The sequence below is a fragment of the Leopardus geoffroyi genome, chromosome B2 (genome assembly GCF_018350155.1).
Source record: "Leopardus geoffroyi isolate Oge1 chromosome B2, O.geoffroyi_Oge1_pat1.0, whole genome shotgun sequence".
In the NCBI taxonomy this organism is placed as follows: Eukaryota; Metazoa; Chordata; class Mammalia; order Carnivora; family Felidae; genus Leopardus; species Leopardus geoffroyi.
The window spans coordinates 1,934,452-1,956,074 of NC_059332.1; the positions used below are offsets into that span (position 1 = coordinate 1,934,452).

General features: G+C 46.9%; 3 protein-coding genes across 7 annotated transcripts in view; 2 read left to right on the forward strand and 1 right to left on the reverse strand.

The window, feature by feature from the left end:
* LOC123609414 (zinc finger protein with KRAB and SCAN domains 4-like) overlaps positions 1-21,623 on the forward strand; it is a 455,099-nt gene that overhangs the window by 379,373 nt on the left and 54,103 nt on the right. The window lies entirely within an intron of this gene.
* The window catches only part of LOC123609455, a 36,407-nt gene continuing 17,688 nt past the window's right edge, over positions 2,905-21,623 (forward strand). Inside the window, exon 1 of the mRNA XM_045500526.1 lies at positions 2,905-3,500. The gene's annotated coding sequence lies outside the window, so the exon portion shown is untranslated. The remainder of the gene's footprint in view (positions 3,501-21,623) is intronic.
* The window catches only part of PGBD1 (piggyBac transposable element derived 1), a 28,983-nt gene continuing 17,485 nt past the window's right edge, over positions 10,126-21,623 (reverse strand). For all 4 annotated transcript variants that reach the window (XM_045500429.1, XM_045500428.1, XM_045500427.1 and 1 more), the window contains exons 4-6: positions 15,396-15,492; positions 10,304-11,944; positions 10,126-10,261 (exon numbers count right to left, since the gene is read on the reverse strand). In XM_045500429.1, the coding sequence (XP_045356385.1) occupies positions 10,390-11,944; positions 15,396-15,492 (1,652 nt within the window). In that variant the 3' untranslated portion in view covers positions 10,126-10,261; positions 10,304-10,389. The remainder of the gene's footprint in view (positions 10,262-10,303; positions 11,945-15,395; positions 15,493-21,623) is intronic.

The window sequence follows — 21,623 nt, forward strand, 5'->3', positions numbered from 1 at the left end:
TCCATTTTCCAGTTAGAACATGGCCCGTTTTATCCAAAGATACCAAATGCTACGGCAGCAAACAAACCAAGCGAAGCCCAGAGTGACTCTATGAGTGTTGGTTCCTCCTGAAAGTTGAGGCTTTACTGACTGAACCAAACGGCTTCCTAGTTTCTGAGCGCTTGGTCTTCTAGCCGGTTTTCTGTAATGCTGCGCACAAGACGCTAATCCAGACATGTCGAAAAGAGCTCCCCTTGGGACATCGGAGACTCTGGTTTTCCTTATATTTTCCCGTTGGTGAGGACTTGCAGGTATAGGCGCATATGTGTTGTCCGTAAAGCCTGCCAGAGTTCCCTGGGGGTGGGAGGTGGTTTTCCAGGAGTTTTGGAGCACAGTTCTCTGTTCCTTTTAGTTTTATTTTTTTATTTTATTTAAAATTTTTTTAACTTTTTTTTTTTAATTTTTTTTTTCAACGTTTATTTATTTTTGGGACAGAGAGAGACAGAGCATGAACGGGGGAGGGGCAGAGAGAGAGGGAGACACAGAATCGGAAACAGGCTCCAGGCTCTGGGCCATCAGCCCAGAGCCCGACGCGGGGCTCGAACTTCACGGACCGCGAGATCGTGACCTGGCTGAGGTCGGACGCTTAACCGACTGCGCCACCCAGGCGCCCCTAACGTTTATTTTTGAGAGAGAGACAGAGTGCACGCGGAGGAGGAGCAGAGAGAGAGGGAGACACAGAATCGGAAGCAGGCTCCAGGCTCTGAGCCGTCAGCACAGAGCCCGAGGCGGGGCTCGAACTCAGGAACTGTGAGATCGTGACCTGAGCCGAAGTCAGATGCTCAAGGCACTGAGCCACCCAGGTGCCCCTAATTTGTTTTATTTTTAGACTAAGGCTTGAATAAGATCTAAGGATATTAAACGGGGTAGATAGGGTGCTGCCTGTGAATGTCACTTCTAAACAGCCATAATACACTCTCATGTGACTCAGTTTCTCCCAGCAAGGCCTAAGGCCGTCTAGGGGGCTCAGAGCACTGGACAATCAGTCCTTATGGATGAGTCCCCGGATAAACCAATCATGAATTACCTTACGAGACAGGAAATTCCTATGGGAGAGCTAAATCTCAAAGGAATTCCTCAGATACGCCCGCTAGGCTTTCAGTCACCTGAAAGCACCATTTGGCCAGAAGAAGCAAGTGTCCCTTCATCTGAGCTGTGATTCAGTCTCTCACTTTTCTAACCCGAAAATTTTATTCGAGCCTTATAGTAATAACATCAATTAGTATAATGCTAAATTAAGACAACCAACCCATAAACTTCCCCCTCTAGGTTATCCCCACTTAGAGAACATTACCTGTAATCTTTGACCGCTCAAACAACAAGCCCATCAACTCAAATTGAGGAGGTCTGGAGAGCGGGAGAACACACCAGATACACCTTCGAGGGGCCGCGAAGTCAGAGGTATAAAGGGCCCGTGCTGGTACCCGCTGTGATTTCCCGAGCACCCCCACGGTTTTCAGGTAAGTTGCTCTGAGCTCCTACCGGCTACACCAAGAAATGTTGGGCGCAGAATGAACAAACCTTTTAAAATTTCTTTACATAAAGGAAGAGTTTTGTTTTGTTTTAATTTTTTCAACGTTTATTTATTTTCGGGACAGAGAGAGACAGAGCATGAACGGGGGAGGGGCAGAGAGAGAGGGAGACACAGAATCGGAAACAGGCTCCAGGCTCTGAGCCATCAGCCCAGAGCCTGACGCGGGGCTCGAACTCACGGACCGCGAGATCGTGACCTGGCTGAAGTCGGACGCTTAACCGACTGCGCCACCCAGGCGCCCCCAAAAGGAAGAGTTTTTAATTGGAACCCAAGTTAGGACAGCTGCCGGGGATACACAGTCTTCAAAAAGGGCTCCGGTAAGGGAGTGTTTGGTGTTGCGTGTATACGTTTTTACGTAAAAAGTTGCAAGTCCTCGCGGAGCTTATGGAACTGTTTTAGTATCTGCAGGGCAGCATGGCTTTAAACTTACTGCAACCAGGGATGGTGATTCCTTTTTCTTTTGTGTTCAGAATGCTTTTTGGTAACTTTCACCAGGCAGAGGTACGACGTGTGTTCCGGGCAGAAAGAGAGCCCCTGCTTTGAGGTTTTGCCCAGGTGTTCTGACTTTGGCAAATGTTAAAGTATAGCTTCCCTGAGAGTCCAGGAGCAGGGCCCACAAACATGAGAAGCTGAAAATTTCCTTTATCATGGGAGGTGAGGGAGTCCCTCGGTGCAATCTGGGAAGAGGGTACGCCTCCAGCACCGGGACGAGGTGGAGCAAAGGCCCTAAGGGGTGGAATGAAGATAGCTTTCCATTGGGTTTGTGTAATGATCCTCACCTTCCCGCAGAAGGGGCGGCCATGGGCATTCACCACGGGCCTTTATAACCGCGTAAACTGAGCCCCGCATCGGCTTCATGTTGTACTTGATTGAGGTTCATATTTGAGGCTGACTGACGCCCCCATCTAGTGTTCCCCATCAAGTGCCTGGAAACTTTGTGCACCTGGAAAGTCGCCTTTTCCTTCCTCATCTAGAAGGAGTAGGTGGTGCCTCACACACAGGGATCAGTGTAATTGCTGGGAGACTCGCAGCGTCCGGGGCCCACGGCCTTCGCGCGCACGGGAGAACACGGCGCTGAGCGTGGGGACAGGTCCGACGGCCGGCGAGCGGCAGGTAGGGGACGGGGAGGGGACGCGCGGGGCAGGTGGGGGGCTGGGGGGCGCTGGGGTCCGGCGGCGGGCGCAGAGAAGTCCGCTAGTTTGTCAGCACAGCAGGTGTTCGTTACTCCGCAGCTGTGTGCCCGCGGACGAGCTCCTCGCGTCTCTGTGCCGCTGTGGCAAGGCTGAAGGCTGGGGGAGGCGGGAGGGCGCATCTCAGGAGGCAAGGCGGCAGGTGAGAAGTGGGATGGGGCCGGGAACTGGAAGGCTAGGGCCAGCCTGGCTTCCCACGGGAGGTCCGCTTTGGGGGAGTGGGGAGCGGGGCACTTCTTACTCCTCCGCGGGCCGCCCGCGAGGAGGCCAAAGAGCAGACACGGCCTCCGAGCAGCCTAGAGAGGCGGCGGAAGTGGCCGGGCGTGCGCCGGAAGGGGGTCCGCGCGGCCTCGCCTGCCCGGCTCCGGAGCCTCGGTGGTAGCCCCGCCGCGGCCGGGTGAGCGCGGGCCTCGGCCGCGGGGTGATGGCACAGAGCGGTGGGGTGCGCGCCCGCGGGTCGCGTCGGCATGACGCGGTGCCTCCCTGGGCTCCGAGCCGTGTCTGGGAGGAGCGCTAATCCCCTCAGGCGGCCGGGCCGGACTTTCGTCCCTACGGCCCTCCTAGAGCGGAGGGCGCGCGTTGCGGGCTGCTCCCCGTGGGCTGGCGTGGAGGTCGTGTCCCCTGGTCGCTGCTGGGGACGACATCGCCGGCCGGACTCGCGCATGGCCGAGAGTGACGAGCTTGCCGTTCGCGTCTACCGCTTGAGGTTTTCCTCGAGGGTGTCCCAGCCCATGTCTGTGAGTGCTGCTACTTACATGTGGCGGCGTGTTTACACGGTGTAATATTCTGTGTGTGTGTGCATGCTGTGTACCTACCAGACGTACATGTGCGTGGTCACTGCGCTCGGGCGTCCTCACTGCTTTATAGAACACACCTCCTTTATCACGCACTTCGGTATGTGATCTCCTTCAATTAAACGATGATGGTAAAAGTGTACTTTATTATGCCTACGCTCCCATGCTTCCCGCTTTGTGTTTTGGATACTGACCCTTTACGGGATATGTCGTTTGTAAATCTCTTGCATTCATTGTTTTGTCTCTTAGATGGTTTCCTTTGCTGCACCGGAGCCTTTTATCTCCACGTGCTCCCACTAGTTTATTTTTGCTTTAGTTCCCCTTGTCTCGGGAGACACCTCGAGAAATATTTTGCTGCCACCAAGGTTGAGAAATTACTGCCTATGCTCTTAACCTAGGATTTTTATGGTTTCAGATCATATATTTACGTCCTTAATTTATCTTGGGGGCATATTTTCATCTGTGGTGAACAAAGGTCGTCTGGTTTTATTCTTTTGCATGGAGCTGTCCAGTCCCAACACCATTTGTGAGGAGACTTTTTTCCATTGTATATTTTTGCCTCCTTTGTCGAAGTTTAATTGACCATATAATCTTGGATTTCTTTCCTGGATCTCTATTCTGTTCCAGTGCTTTATATGTCTGTTTTTGTGCCGGCACCATACTGTTTCAATTAGTACAGTTAGGGAGAATAGCTTGAAATCTGGGATCGTGACACCTCCAGGTTTGTTTTTTCAACGTTTTGGCTATATGGGGTCTTCTGTGGTTCCTATACAAATTTTAGGATTATTTGTTCTGGTTCTGTGAAAAATGCTGTTGGTGTTTTCATAGTGGTTGCATTAAGTCGGTATATTGCACTGGGTAATATAGATCTTTTAAAAGTAATTGTTCTCCCGCCCCAGGAGCGTTCATGTTTTATTTATTTTTGAGAGAACACGTGTGTGCAAGGAGGGGAGGGGCAGACAGGGAGGGAGACACAGAATCAGAAGCAGGATCCAGGATCCCAGCTGTCAGTCCAGTGCCAGATGTGGGGCTCCAACCCACAGACCATGAGATCATGACCTGAGCTGGTGCTTAATTGAGCTGCCCAGGCTTCTGGGGAGCATGGACTGTTTGACTGTGTCATTGTCAGTTTATTTCACCAGTGTTCTTATAGTTTTCAAAGTACAGCTCTTTTACCTCCTTGGTTAAGTTTGTTCCCAGGTATTTGATTGTTTTTGGTGTAATTGTAAATAGGGTTGTTCTAATTTCCTTCTACTGCTACTTCATTTTAAGTGTATTGATTTTTGTTTTCTGCAACCTTACTGAATTCATTTATCAGTTCTAGTTTTCTGGTGGTGTCTTTAGGATTTACTCCATGTAGTGTCATGTCATCTGCAAATAGTGAAAGTTTTCCTTTTTCCTTACCAATTTGGATGCCTTTTATTTCTTTTTCTGGTCTGATTGCTGCCGCTAGGACTTTGAATGCTATGGTGAAAAAAGTGGTGAGAGTGGGCATCTTTGTCTTGTTCCTGATCTGAGGAGAAAAGCTCCCCCCCCCCCCCCCCCCCACCGTTGAGTTTGATGTTAGCTGTGGCTTTTTCATATATAGCCTCTATTATGTTGAGGTATGTTCCCTCTAAACCTTCTTTGTTGAGGGTTTACACTATGGATGTCGTACTTTGCCAAATGCTCCTTCATCTATTGAAATGGGTCATATGGTTTTTACCCTTTGTCTTGTTGATGTGAGGTAGCATGTTGATTTGCAAATGTCAAACCACATTTGCATCTGAGGGATAAATCCCACTTCATTGTGATGCATACTTTCTAAAATATCTTCTTGGAATCAAATTTGCTAATATTTTGAAGATTTTTGTGTCTGTGCTCATCTGAGATATTGGCCTGTAGTTTTTCTTTTTTGGTTAGTGGTGTCTTTGTCTGGTTTTGGTATCTGGGTAATGCTGGCCTCATAGAATGAATTTGAAAGCTTTCCTTCCTCTCTCTTTTTTTTTTTTTTTTTTTTTTTTTTTTTTGCAATTGTTTGGGAGAGTAGATGTTAACGCTTCTTTAAATGTTTGGTAGAATTCACCTGTGAAAAAAAGTGAAAAGTCCTTGACTTTTTTTTCTTGGGAGCTGATTACCAGCAATGAAATTTGAGTCTGTAATCATTCTGTTCAAATTTTCTATTTCTTCTTGATACAGCTTTGGGATGTTACATGTTTTTAGGAGTTCATGCATTTCTTCTAGGTTGTCCAACTTGGCATGTAATTTTTCATCATATTCTCTTAATCCTTTGTATTACTGTGGTATCGGGTGTCAGCTATCTTTTTTCCGATTGTGTTTGAGTCACTTTAGGAGTCTGGTTTAAGGTTTATCGATTTTAGTTGATCATTTCAAAGAAACCATCTCCTGGTTTCATTGATCTGTTTTGTTTTTTTTTATAATTTTTTTTTTTTTTTTTTTTTTATTAAGTAGTCTTCATGTTCAGTGCAGAGCCCAACACAGGGCCTGAACTCACAACCCTGAGATCAGTCCCTGAGCTGAGATCGAGTCGGATGCCTAGCCCACTGACCCACCTAGGTGCCCCTGCTGTAATCTTTCTTACCTTTCTTCTACTGATGTTGGAATTGGCTTTTTTTTTTTCTTCTTCTTCTTTTGGCCCCCTTAGGTGTAAGGTTAAATGGTTTTTGAGATTTTACTTTTTGTTGTAGGCTTGTATTGCTATAAAAAACCGCTTGTGCATTTCAAAGATTTTTGTCCTAAATGTTTTTATTTTCATTTGTTTCCATGCTTTTAAAAAAAATTTCCTCCATGATTGCTTGTGTGACCCATTCATTGTTGAGTAGCATGTTATTTAACCTTCTTTTATAGGTGTTCTTTCCAGATTTTTTTCATGGTTGATTTCTAGTTCCTCAGCATTGTGATGGGGGTGCAGGAAATGCATAGTATGACTTTGGTCTATTTGAATTTGTTGAAATTTGTGATCTATCTCGAATAGTGTTCTGTGTGCACTTGAGAATAAGTGCATTCTGCTGTTTTAGGATGGAATGTTGTAAATGTATTTGTTAGATCCATCTGATCCAATGTGTCGTTCAAAGCCACTTTTTCCTTCATGTTCTGTTTGGATGATCCATTCGTGTATAGGGAGTAATAAAGTCCCCTATTAGTATATTACTATGGCTACTTCTTTTATGTTTGTTACTAGCTTCTCTGTTTTGGTGATTATGATTATATAGTGTCCTTTCTTCTTGTAACAATCTGTATTTTAACACCTATCCCTTTGAGTTAGTGTTCTTGTATTTGGGGGGTAAACACCCCATAGTGCAATCCTTGAATCATAGGGCAATTCTGTTTTTAATATTTTGAGGAACCACGGTACTTGTTTTTCATAATGGCTGCACCAACTTGCATTCCCAGCAACAGCGCAAGAGGGTTCCTTTTTCTCCGCTTCGGCAAGGACACTTATTTTTTGTGTTAATTTCTTGTTAATTTTAACCATTTTGAAAGGTGTTAGGTCATACCCCGTTGTACTTTTGATTTGCATTTCCCTGATGGTGAGTGATGTTGAGCCTCTTTTCATGTGACTGTTGACCATCTCGATGTCTTTTTTGGAGAAATGCCTGTTCATGCCTTCGGTCTCTGTTTCATGGTGTTTGTTTTGGTCTTCTGCTTATTAGAGTATTTGTTTTGTTGGTCTTGAGTTGTAGAAGTTCTTTATATATTTTTGGATAGGTCATTTGCAAATATCTTCTCCAATTTAGTAGGTTGCCTTTAAGTTTTGTTTTCTTTGTGGTGCCGAAGCTTTTAATTTTGATGTAGTCCCAATAGTTTGTTTTTGCTTTTATTTCCCTTGCTCTGGAGAACAATGCTGCTATGGTCAGTGTCCGAGAAATGACTGCCTGTGTGCTCCTTTAAGATTTTTAGGGTTTTAGGTCTCACGTTTAGGTCTTTAATCCATTTTTGAGTTTATTTTTGTGTATGGTCCTCCAGGGGCACCTGGCTGGCTCAGTTGGTAGAGTATATGGCTCTTGATTGTGAGTTTGAGCTCCACGTTGGGTGTAGAGGTTACTTAAAAATAAAATCATGGGGCACCTGGGTGGCTCAGCTGGTTGAGTACCCTAATCTTTTAAAAAAAATTTTTTTTTTAATTTTATTTTTCAGAGGCAGAGACAGAGCACATGTGGGGGAGGGGCAGAGAGAGAGGGAGACACAGAATCCAAAGCAGGCTCCAGGCTCTGAGCTGTCAGCAGAGCCAGATGCGGGGCCTGAACTCACAAACCATGAGATCATGACCTGAGCTGCAGTCGGATGCTCAACTGACTGAGCCACCCAGGCACCCCAAGTACCCTACTCTTGATTTAGGCTCAGGTTAGGACTCCACAGTTGTGGGATCAAGCCCCACATTGGGTTCTGCACTAAGTGTGGAGCCTGCTTGAGATTCTCTCTCTCCCTCTGCCCTTCTTTCATGCACACTCTCACTCTAAAATAATAAAATGAAAAGAAAACCTTTAAATGGGGCGCCTGGGTGGCGCAGTCGGTAAAGCGTCCGGCTTCAGCCAGGTCACGATCTCGCGGTCCGTGAGTTCGAGCCCCGCGTCAGGCTCTGGGCTGATGGCTCAGAGCCTGGAGCCTGTTTCCCATTCTGTGTCTCCCTCTCTCTCTGTCCCTCCCCCGTTCATGCTCTGTCTCTCTCTGTCCCAAAAATAAATAAACGTTGAAAAAAAAAAAAAAAATTTAAAAAATATTTTAAGTAACGTCTACACCCAACATGGGGCTTGAACTCACAACTCCAGGATCAAGAGCAATACGCTCTATCAACCTAAGCCAGCCAGGCATCCCCAAAATAAAATTTAATTTCTTTAATTTTAAAAAAATTTACATCCAACTTAGCATATATCACAACAGTGATTTCAGGAGTAGATTCCTTAGATTGCTTTAGCTATTTGAGGTCTTTTATTTAGAAAATCTTAGGTTTTTTTTTCTAGTTCTGGAAAATGCTATTCATATTTTGGTAAGGATTGCATGAAATCTATAGATTGCTTTGGATATTTATAGATGTTTTAACAGTATTTGTTCTTCCAACCCATAAGCATGGAGTATCTTCCATTTGTGTAGTCTTCAATTTCTTTCATCAATGTTCTATAATTTGCAGAGTACAGGTCGTTCACTTCCTTGGTTAAATTTGTTACCTACGTAGTATTTTTGGTGCAACTGTAAATAGGACTATTTCTTCTAGCTCATTGTAAGTGTATAGAAATGCAGTAGATTTCTGTGTATTGATTTTTGTATGTTGCTTCCTTACATATTATCAGTTCTAGTAGGTTTTGGTGGAGTCTTTAGGGTTTTTGATACATAGTGGCATGTCCTGTGCAAACAGTGAGTGTTTTACTAATTCCTTACCAGTATGGATACCATGGATACGTCTTATTTATGTCATCTAGTTGTTCTGGCTAGGACTTCTCAGTGCTATTTTGAATAAAAGGGGTGATAGCAGACCTCCTTGTCTTGCTCCTGATCTGAGGAGAAAAGCTCTGTTTTTCACATTATGTTGGCTATGGATTTTTCATATAAGGCCTTAATTATGCTGAGATATATTCCCTCTAGACCTGCTTTGCAGAGGGTTATCATGAATCAGCCAATGTACTTTGTCAAATGCTTTTTCTACATCTGTTGAAACAGTCACCTGGTTTTTATCCTTTCTTTTATCGTGATGTATCACATTGTTTTGTGAATACTTAACCACACTTGCACCCTGGGAATTAATCCTGCTTGATAGTAGTGTATGATTTTTTAAAATCTGTTGGATTCAGTTTGCTAATATTTTCTTGAGGATTTTTGTGTCTGTGTTCATCAGATATTGGCCCTTAGTTCTTTTTTTTTTTTTTTTTTTGGTGGTGTCTTTATCTGGTTTTGGCATCAGGGTAATGCTGGCCTCATAAAATTAATTTGGAAGTTTTCTTCCTATTCTATTTTTGGAATATTTTGGGAAGAGTGGGTATTAATTCTTCTTTAAATGTCTGGTAGAATTTTCCTGTGAAGAACTTTCCTGTGAAGTTGTGTGGCCCTGGACTTTTGTTTTCTGGGAGTTTTTTGATTACTTATTTAATTTCATTTCCGGTGACTGGTCTGTTCAAATTTTCTATTCTTTTGCTTTGGGAGGCTAGGCTTCTAGGAATTTGTCCATTTCTTCTAAGTTGTCCAGTTTATTGGCACATATGTTTTCCCCAACTGATTTTAACAGGGGCTTTGTCAGCTTTACTCCTAACTTCTTTTCCTGATGGTGCTGTCGTTACCTGATTTGCTTCATATTTCATCATTTTTCTGTTTTCCAAAGGCACTGCTTCACTTCCAGTTTTTCCTCTGTAGCACTCTTCTTCAGCATGCTTGCCTGGCCCTTCTCTCCTATGCACCATCTGATACAGTTTTATACTAAAGCTGAGGTCTTCAGCCTCTTATCACCTAAGGTTTTAAGATCATCTGTACATCATGAGCCCCGCCTTAATTTTTCAATTGTAGATTCAGCATCAGTCTTTGGTTATTATGGCATTGCCTGAATTAAAAAAATAAAAATAAAACCTCCACAAAGAATTAAAGAGACACAATTTCCTTCTTTCAGTGCACAAATTAATCCAAGTTATTTCCCACATGTTTCACACCAAAATTAGTCATAGAAAAAGGTGTAGCACTCAGTCAATACAATTTTTTAAATTACTTCTTTGAAACTTTACATAGGTCATATATACGACTTTTTAAAATGTTAATTTCATTACATCAGGTTTGCTTTGGAAGGGTACAATGTGATATATACCTGTGATTTTATCTTGTTAATACTAGCATTATGCTCATTTTATCTGCCTTAATCTGATAGATTAGCATTGTTCTCCAAGTAGAAATGTGCAACATATCTCCGAAAATCCAAGAGGTCTAGAGAGGTATCTGGGTTACAGGCTCTGTGTAGCTGCCATGCATTGTTCATGGCTACGTCAATTATGTAGCTCACTAAAATTGAGTACCATTTTTTGCTTCTTATTCTCACCCTGTATTTGGAAATGATTTCATCCATTTTAGCTACACCTTCCTTGCATTCATCATACAATTTCACTATAGACGGTTGAGCTATCTGATGGATCTCCTCATCATCGGCACAACAACTTAGCTCACGGGCCGGTTCTATGCCTACGGCATTGGAGCACAGACTGATGATGCCATCTCCATTCCAACGACACAAAATTATCTCCTCGTTTTCTTCGACTTGGAAATCGAAATACCCCTTCTTCATTTTTTTCATATGTTCTACGTTCATAAGGGGACATTTTTCAGTCCTGTTCTCACGAATTGTTCCTGTTGCCCTCACTCCTTTCTTCTTCAGGGCTGACACCAATTTGACACTTGTAAAGAAGCTATCAAAACACAGGTGATAGGGATATTGGCCTCTCTCTAAAAGGACATCAGCAAAATGCATCACTAGATTTCCACCTAAACCAAGGTTAAGATCCTTATCCACCATCACAGATGATTCTTCTTGATGGGGCTCAAACCAAACCAGATACCCCTGTGTGGTTGTGCCACACCAAATTTTATAGCCAATTCTAATAGGTTTCCCATTCAGGAATTGGTCACTATCAAAGCATTCACACATTGTCTTATCAAAATAATAGTGTTCTTCAAGGGGAGCATAGAGGAGGAAATTTCTATTCATTTGCTTTATGAGAGGCCTCAACTTTGTAAACTTATCTTTTGGATCTAGGTGGTTGTTATCTGCAAAATGTAGGTATGAGAAAATCAATTCAAATCTGTCCCTTCTAATTGCATCCTTGACTAGGTTCTGATCGGTATCAGAGATTTCCCAATACAGTCCCCTTCTGGGACGCCTCACAAATCCACTCAAAAGCAAGATCCCAAACAGACACCTTATTTCCTGAACTGTGACTTCCAAGTTGACATTTTTCTGAGATGCATAGTTATTGGTTTCATTGACAATCAAGCTGAATGTTTCGTCATCAAAAAATAATTCAAAGAGTTCTACTGGGTTCAACTTTTCACTTTTGAGATTCAAAAGTCCAGAATCCAGTGCTGACCAGCTTGGAAAGTTGGGTTTAAGATCTCTTTTGGTCCAATTCTTCTCTGGGACGTTTGATATCTTTAGCCTTTTTGGAGCAGGGTGGGCCTCAGGCTTGTTCTCTTCTTCTACATCTGAGTCACCAGAAAATGCAAGGCCTTGGAGCAGTTCACTCACTCGAGCTTTGTCCTTTTTTCTCCCTTTTCGGGTAATGTCTCCTGCAGCGTATTCCAAGGAGGAGATGTGCATTCGGGCCCACAAGTCACCTGGGTGACGGTCCTTCAGGGTGTTCATATGTACAACTGTCCTGTCGGTACAGATTGAGGTACCAGGTGGCTGGGGAATACAATCTCTGGAAATGAAAAAATTACCATATTATAAAAATCCTTAGTCTTCCTCACCATGACATCATGAATCTGGTGACACCTAAGTATTCTGCAAAGACTACCCCCTTCTCACTCCTAGGACTTTGGCCAGACCTAACACTGGGGGCCTCCCTCCCGGTAGCTGTTGAGTCTGAAACAAGGAACTGGGCAGCTGAGGGCAGTGCCTCCCCCATCTTCAGGAGCGAGTGGCAAACATCCCATGTTCCTTTGGGCCCAAGTTGAATCACCCCAGCCTCTACAGTGGGAGATGGAACGAGTCCTCTGCTTCAGGGCTTCCCTGTCCAGTTGAGCTTCCGTCAGTAACGAAGCTGAGGTTTTCCAGAATCCTTTTACTCCTGTAGCTCTACCAATTGACTCTAAACCTGGACCAGGAAGGAGGTTATTTACTGGGCTCCTTCACACCTCTCACAGGATTTCTGAACACGGAAGGATCTACATTCATCTGGTGGACATTCTGCTCTGGGGAGAAACTCAAACTTCCTGTCTTCGAACTGATTTTTATGGGGTTACAAGGAAGCAAGCTAAAGTTACCAAGATGAAACCAACAGGACATTAAACAGTCTAGTTCTAAAAGACTGAAGGGCAAAAAGCAGTGAAGGGAATAGAATTCACACTACATGTATTGACTCATTTCCTTAAAGCCTTTTTATCATCCGAGGTGTCTCCAGTGTGCTTGTCTGGCCCATTCGACACACCACCCATCCTAAGGTTCCCAAATACTCTCAACTGCAGGGACCCTCCTCAGCCCTGTTGTCATGCTCAATCGCTGCCCTCCCATCTCACTAACTCCTCCCTTCCCTCCCTACTTGTGGACCTCATGATCCATCACAGCAGCCCCTCTCAGGCCAGGATCATCAACCCCCTGCTGTGGTGTCCCTCCTCTAGCCCCAGACCAGCAAAACTTCACCCAGTGGAGACCCTGGCTGGTTCTTCTCAATCCACACCCCAGAGCGAGCAGGGCCGCAGATATCCCACGAGGGACACTGACGCTCCTTCCCTCTTGCCCCTTTATCCCCTTTCCCCACACTCCACACCTTGGTATCCGCAAACAGAGCCTTGTTTCCTACTCCAAAGAGGACCATTTCTCAGGCAGAAACCTGCTCATTGAGACGGTCTGCCTTCCATGGATCCTGTAACTCCTCCCAGTCTTCTCCAACCCTGTCTGGGCACAGGCACATTCACTTCTCTGTCTGCTTCCTCTCCATCTCCTCTGCATCTAGCAAATTCCTGCCTGGTGCCCGAGTCTTGTTTCAGAGGTCAGTGCTCTGGGACGCCTCCTCCAGCATCCCAGGTCTCGGCCGGGTGCCTCTCCATACCCACAGCACAGGCACATGTCCCGCTGCACTGTGGTTCTGTCTGCTCCGCTGTGCCCTCACATGACCCACTGCAGGTGGGGGTCTCTGTCACACAGGCCTCTGAATACAAGTGATAAAATGCTTCCTGAATGAGTGGAAGAAAAAAATATCTAAGTTGGAAACTTCTAAAGATGTGCCTGGAAAATGGTCTTGTCAACCAAACTCTCTTGACCTCTCCTATCAGTTCATCCTGGATTCTCCAAACCAAGTTCTTGATGCATACCTCTGTCTAGTTCACCTTGACCTGTGACACCCAGAGAAAGCTTCCCTAATTATCTGCTTCATGACAGTGGCAGAGTCGGGGACTTTCCTGCCAATGCCCCTTGCCCTCTTCCCTTTAGCCAGTCAGAGACCCCGTTCTGGGGGCAGCAGTGCGTCCAGGTAAAGGCATGAATTGGTCTAAGCCAGGCATAGTTATGCCATTCCCCTTTCCTTGGTACCCCCCGTCCCCAGCCTCTCATAGCCAGAGGTGGTCACAGAAGTCCATTTCTGCCCGTGAGGAACGGGGGAGGGTGGGGGGAGACCTCTCCTTTCGTGGTGCCGGGAACAAACAAGGGTGAAGATGCCCTCCTACCTCCTCTCTGTACTCGAGCTGCAGGGACCATCATGGTCCTCGGTCAGAAACCAGCACACTGAGGATGGCAGAACAAGAGACCAAGAGCCTGGATCCTTCGGTTTGAGAACTGAGTAATGACAAACGCTGGAAGGGTGTGAACCCTCTACTGAGCCGAGTACAGGTGGGGTGTTCTTCTCAGAAGTCAAGTCAGCAATACTGAGCTAACTTTAGTAAAGCACACCCTACGACTCGGAATTCTGTTCCTAGGTGTTTGTCCCGAAGAAGTTCTCGCACGGGGGGCACGTAGAGGCTGTTCCGTGCAGCAGTGTCCCTGCTGATGGGGACCTGGAAGCAGCTGGGTGACCATCTCTGGGGAAGCTGACAGGCCATAGATGTACGTTACAGATAGTATGTGGCAGCTGTAGGTAAAGGAGTAGATGGGTGCAGATAGCTCCTAAAACATTATGCTGAGTGACAGAATATTCACAATACTATTTAAGTAGTTTAAAACATTCACATCAAAGTGCATATTTTTTACAAACAAATATTGATAATGGGTACACATTATGGCCCTAAATGGTAGAAGGAAAGGAGAGTTAGTAGTGGGGAAAAGTGGGAAAGAAAGTGTGTAAGTGTGTGTGTGTGGCTGGGCAGGGGTAGTGGTGGGGAGATGCTGAGTCAGTCAGTTTCTGTTCACTGAAGTGAAACGTCTGACAGGCACAATATATTCCTATTTTGCAGTTAGAATGGTCACAAAACGTTTCTCGTAGAGCTTGGCTCGGACCTCAAAAGCTTTATGAAAAATTTCACTTCTCTTAAGCTTTAAGACATTTCCATTTTCACTAAGATTTAGCCCCATTTCCCGGAGATGAGCAAGTGTCCCCCCACCCCAGGCTTCAAGCTAATTGTCCCATGATGTTTTCTTCCTCCTCTGTGCATCTCGGAGGAGCCAATGGCCTCACCCAAATCCAGCCCCCTGCCTTTGATCAGGTCCTTCCCTCTCTGCTTTAGGAGTATCTGTGCTACATCTCCCTCCCTTCCCTTTCCCCTTTCCTCCACATCCAAGGCTTATTAAGTACCTACTACTATCTTTAATTTCCGCTTCATCAGCTACTTTCCTGGTAGTTCTTGTTCAGGACTCTCCCAGTGCTCTTCGTTTCTTCACTGCCATGATAGCCCTCACTCTTGTCTGAATTCTCTTCCTTTTCTGGCTTTTCTTCTCTGTAGCTCCACCAAGACAGAAGGGAACCCAGGGAAAGGTGGCCAGGCAGGGTAAACAGAGTCAGGATAGGATTCCTGGGGGCAACTGTGTACCAACCGAAGGTTTTGTATAATGAGGACACTGACCGGTCCCCTTCCTGGCCCGGGGCCTCCTACCATTCCTGAAGTGAGAGTAGTTCTCTTCTGTATTCTTCCAGGGAAGCAGCTTTGACCAACTAGGTTCTCTGGTCATTCCAATTTGTTCTTACAGCTGCAGGATCAGTTCCACTTCACATGGACACTCACCTGTTGGGTGCTCCTGAGGCCTCAGCACCTTGCTGTATTTCTTCGAAAGTTTCTTGCTTTGCGTTAAACAATCCATCTTTACTTACAGCTTCTTCAGCTAAAATAAGAATATAAATGTCATCATCTGCATTTTTCCCCCTCAATTCAGTATCCAGAGGGAATAGGATTTTCAAATTAAAATCATCGTCAGGTGCCCCAGAAGTGCCGTCACAGCCAGTCCTACAAAGTGTGGCACAGCATGGGAAGATAATAAGAAACGTCAGTTAGCTGGAGAGAATGTCTAACAAGGCAAAGCAAATTTAGAGAAAATTCTACATGGACAATAGTATTCTCAGAGAGTGAAGAGAACTTCCTCCACTATGAAGAAGGGATCAGGCAGAGGAGTTTGTGAGGCCTCCAGACATGAAGAGCTGTCTGAAGACGACAATTACATGGAACCCTTTATAGGGAAGAAAATGGGAAGCAAAGCAGGACTCGTGAGAAATGATCAGAGAAGATAACAAGAATCATTAAGCTGACTGATGGGGAGGGATGCAAAATGGTAAAGACGGAGAAGTGTGCAGGCAGAGGGCAGAAGCGGAAGGGAAAGCAAGGGTCTGGAGGGAATGTGGGCTCCCCAGGGCCAGGTCAGAGTTAATGATGGGACAGGGGAGCAGCCCAAGGCTGTCACTCCTTATCAGATGGAAGTCGGTAACCTTCTGAGCTGAGTTCCCATAGAGGAGCTCTCTCTCCTCTGAGCCGGACTCAGAAGTGGCCATTCTGGGAAATCGGCAAAGGACAGCCTCTTGGGGTCTTCACTGTGGTAAGGACAGGGGTCCAGTTGTGAAGGGTGGTGGCTTCCACACTGTAGACCAGTGGTCCCAAGACAAGGACCATCCTTGCCTCTCTCCTGGGCTGTGGGGGTCGGCAGCAGTCCAGAGGGTTCTCTGGCTGGGAGGTCCCTTGTTCTGATCTCTGCCTTCACGTTATAAGGACACCAGTCACCAGCCCTGGGGCCCTCCCAGATCCTGTACAACCTCATCTTCACTTGCTTATACCCACAGAGTGTCTTTCAAAATCAGACCACACTCCTAGGTACCTATAGTTAGGGACGCAGATCTTTCAGGGGGACACAGTTCAACCCACACCATCAGTTACATTGATTGAAAATCCTGTAAGTTTTACTTCCTATACAATTCTTTTCATAAGAGTCAATTAAGAACAGAAGACTCTGGGTTCAACAGGATCAGGAACCAGTTAGAATCCGCAGTAAGGGACCAAGTGAGGAGAGGACTCCACAGGCACATGTTTTGAGAAAACTGAGGTAGCAACACAGGACTTAAATTTTAACTAAATGACTAGGAAAATGATTGAACCACCGTGAGATCAAGGAAAAAAAGGGTCATCTGTGGTAATGTGAAGTTTTGCTAAGGACAGAATTCCCATTACCATCGTAACTGTGAGGTCTGTGCAGGAACACCAAGAAGATAAAGGAGTGGGAGGAGGAACCTCCCAAAATAAAGCCTCAAAGGAGTGGAGGCACGGTCTGCGACCAAGCATCTCCCTGCCCTTTCTCCCTCCCTCCCTCCAGACGTAGGTGTGCCTCCTCCACACGGTACAGAATGAGGCAACAGCCAGTCATTGAAACGAGCCCCTGCGCGAGGCATGCGTGGTCTGCTCTCGTCACAAGGGGAACGCAGGGGGCTGGTGCCGCCCCCAGAAGCTCCCACAGGTGAGGACTGCTACCCACGTGCCCGTGAGCTGGGAGGAGACAGGAGTCCCGCGTGAGACCTGACAGCCTTGACGAGCGCCTTTTGTGGGGGCCCGGCCTGCACACCTTCCGCTGTATATTGAACGTCCACCATGGCTGTGTCCACTTTGCCAGGAAGCCTACCATTCTAAAACTGCAGGGTCTGCCATCCACACAACTGAGTGCTCATGAACTGGTCAAGTGCTTTACGGTGATGCACTTGTACATATCAGAGGAGGGAGAAGCTAGTGCTAAAGGAGAAATTAAGCTGAGAACAGATACAAGGCCAGGGGCAAACGGGAAAGTAGAAAAGAGGAAGAGTTGTGGTGACAGGGAAATAAAGACACCCCCCCCCCCCCCCCCCGACACAAATACAAGTGACATTAGACGTGAGGTAAAAATGTTAGGAATGTGCCACATAGGAGCTGATTCCAGAACGACCGACAATAAGTGGGGCACCTGGGGCGGGGGTGGGGGGGCTCAGCCAGTTAAGCGTCCGACTCTTGATCTTGGTGTGGGTCATAGGATCCAGCCCCGGGTCGGGCTCTGTGCTGGGCCTGGAGCCTGCTTGAAATCGTCCCTCTCCCCGACTCTTACACGCTCTCTCACATAAAAGGAAGCTACCCTACCCGTGAAACTAATGTAACATTGCATGTTAACTACACTGGAGGTAAAATTAAAATAAATAAAAAATTTCAAAGTCATGTAAAGTCAGGGGCACCTGGCTGGCTCAGTTGATAAGAGTATGTGACTCTTAAGGTCATGAGTTCAGAGCCTACTTAAAATAAAAATTCTAAAATAAAGGCACATAAAGCCAAACAGACCTTTGTTGATTGATTGCTTAATCAATGACCCATTAATTAACTTGCCCAGGTCCCACCGTTGGCAGACAGCAGAGCTGGAATTCAGACCTCCACCTATCCTTCTTCTTGTCTTTCTGGAATGTTTTCCTCCTGTCCTAGAGCCTGGGGACAGAATGCTTCTCTCATCTGAAGGATGCCAGGAATGAAAGTGGGCTGTGGGCTGCACGTGGCTCTCCCAGACCCTCCGTTCACATCACCTTTAGGCCATCGTGCTGTCTGGTCTTGACCCTGATGGACAATCCTAAGGCCTTGGCTGCTGGGGCAACCACACCACTGAGGCAGGCACAACTCCAGCCTGCTCAGTTGAGAGAGTGAAGGATTCCAGTTTGGAGGCTAAGGCCTAAACCACTGCCCTTTAACGAAGGCAGGGATCACACCATTCAAATGCCGATAGATTGTACCACAATGTGAAACCCTTGACCACTATCTCCTCCTAACTGCTCTGCTGCCTCAGCATCTAAGTTCAAGATAACAGAAAATTGGGTTCCTTGGATAATGCAAGAGGCAATTTTGCAACTCACCCGGAGCTAAGAAGAGGCACCAGAATACTACAAAATCAGTTACTGCCTAATGAGATTCTGTGGTCAAGTTCTGTATTTAAGGTTCACACCTGAATACTGACAGTAAGAAGAGGTGTGTCTAAAAATTCTCAGAGGAGGCACAGTTCCCTCTTTCAACCATCTGACCATCGTTTGGGTGCACGGGAGGGAAGGAAGGGTGGAATTTTCTGGTAAAGACGGCTAAGAACTATGTGAGTATGGGGGCTATGTCATCTGACAATGAGGCCATAGAATTGGCAGGCAGAGAAAAGGACACAGGCAAGAAAGAACTGAAGGCCACGAACCAGTCCTATGTGGCCCCCAAAGGAATGAAGAGACAAACTCAGCAGAAGCCAGAACACTCATCAGCATCAGCTATTAACTGAGCTTCGACTATATGCACAGCAGTGGGCCTGGAGCAAAGGAGGTACAAGCTAAGGAGTTTGCCCTCGGTGGGTTGGGTTTACAGACTGACCAGAGAAAGAGAATGCAGACAAACTGGGTTTGCTGGCAAAAGAACGGGGTTAGACTGCTGGGAAGATGGCACTCACCTCGTTTCTCGGACACAACTACCTAACGCTCACCATAGTGTAAATGCCCCAGAAAGCAACCCGAAGGCTGGCAGAACAGAGCCACAACTCAATGTAAAGAAGAGGACACATCAAAGAAGATAGAAAGGGTGAAGATACAGTGAGGAGCTAATACCCACAGGACTCTCCCCGGGGTGGGGGCATCTGCAGGCACAGGGAGGGTAGACAGACAATCACAGGGCTGCCCATGTGGGAAGATGAAGCCTCATAACATTTGGCTTTGAAAACCAGAGGGGCCGAATTTCAAGATTCTTACAACGAGCAGAACTTAAAATCTGGAATTTTAAAAATCACCGGGCTTGGGGCACTTAAGTGGCTCAGTCGGTGGGTTCATCATCCAACTTCAGCTTGGGTCATGATCTCATGGTTTGTGGGTTCAAGTCCTGCGTCAAGCTCTCTGCTGTCAGTGCTGAGCTGGTTTCTGATCCTCTGTCTCCATCTCTCTCTCTGCCCCTGCCCCACTTGTATGCCTGCCTTCTCTCTTTCAGAAACAAACATTTAAGAAAAAAATCACCGGACTCCGCCCTGGGAAAGAATGGAGGCCAAGAGAAAACTAAGTCCCTGCCCTTAAAGAGACGACACAACAGCCCGTGGAGATTCAGCATAGAAGCGGCAGTTGGAAAAACTCCTGGGGCCTACGGGAGGCAGAGTTCTTTGCTAAGCTCGGAGCGTGTCTGCAGGGACAGAACCCTGGAAGACCACCCCCAGGGACAAAGGAGCCAGCAGGTGCCACTTCTCTCCCCAGCCCCCAGGATAGACACATGGAGACCTGCGGGAGCTAGTGCAGCAGCAACAGTCACTACCTAACTTACTTACACCTCACCCTGCACTTTGGGGGATCTCACCCCTCCAACCAGGCCTGCCCCAGCACTGTGGGTACCCTCCCCAGAGGACCGTCGAGAACCTTGCTACCACCACCTCTCCCCAACTCGCAAATGGGACGGATCCGCCTCTTCCAACCCAGCTGGCCTCAGTCCCCATTCACAGAGGGCTGTGCAGAAAACCTTAGTAAAGCTGCACCTCGGGGATCCAGCCCTCCACTACCCCTGTGGCCAGAGCCCATCCAAACCGGGGCCACAGGCATGGCAGCATGCAAGCAGCCCACAAGCAGCCCACATGAGCCACCGCCACTCCAGAGTGACTCCTGCTCCAGGGAGAGGAGGAGAGAGTCCTACGTACCACTCCAGGTATAGCCCCAGCAGTGGGCCGGGGGCAGAGAGCTGGTCTGGTCCGACTGCAGGTCCCACCACCAACGAAAAGCTTCTCAGGCGACAACACAGGGAAAGTGCCCAACAGTTTCCTGCTACTGCATCTCTGGCAAGCACCTGGTCTGACTCCATTCGTGCTCGATGCAGTCGCGAGCTGCTTCACTAACACCACAGGGATCCCAGAAGGAGTAGGGAGAGAGAAGAGGGAAGAAAATTTACTTGAAGAAATAATAGCTGCAGACGTCTAAATGCAGGGAAGGAAAAAGAAATCCAGATCCAGGAGGCAAGAGATCCGCCCCAAAAACTCAACCAAGGAGGTCCACATCAAGACACATGATAAATAAAACGGCAAAAGGTCACGATAAGGAGAGTTTTAAAAGCAAGAGGGTCAGCTGGGAAGATGGCACAGGAGACGGACCTTACGCTCGCCACGCCCCACGTGAACAACTAGAGAATATCCACATCAGTGTATATAACCTGGAAGTTACCTGAAGACTGACAGAACAAACTCACAACTAAAGACCAAGAAGAGGGCACGCTGAAGAAGGCAGGAAGGGCAAGGATGCGGTCTGAGAGAGAAACAGACCAGACCATGGCCGTCCGTGGTGGGGAGGGAGCTGGTGGCAAGATGATGGGCAAAAACAGGCCTTCACACAGGGAGTCCACAAAAGAGAGGGCAAATTCCCATAACATCTGCCTCTGAAAGTGAGAGGGGCCAAATTTCTTGAGTTCTTATAACCAGTGGGACTCACATCCTGGAATTTTAAAAATTGGCGGGCTCAGTTCTGGGAGAGCCCGAAGGTATTAAGACGAGTCCCCACCCTTAGCGTGACAAACAGCCCATGCAGGTACAGCGTGGAACGAACAGTCTGAAAAATGGCAGGGGCAGACAGGAGAGTGGTTTGCTCAACTCGGAACATGGCATGGAGAGACCGGGGTCGTAGGGAGACCCCTCCAGGAACAAAGGAGTTGGCAGGTGTCACTTATCTCCCTCACCCCCAGCATAAAAAGCAGCCACCTGAGGAACCAGCTCAGCTCCAACACTCTAAACATGACTTCCTTCCACCAAGCCCCCACCCCTGCACGTGGTCAGAGGTGCCCTTTCTAGTCCTCCTCAGATTAGTCTCTGCACCCAGGGCCTCGGCCCGCAGAAGAGCTGCACAAACCCTGCCAACACATCTCCTGACAGTGCACTTTGTAGGACCTCAGTTCCGGCAGCGACCAGGGCAGGTCACCTTTCACAAGTGACCTTTCACACCCCTTATTAAAACACACCCCACTCCCACTAGGGACTAAACA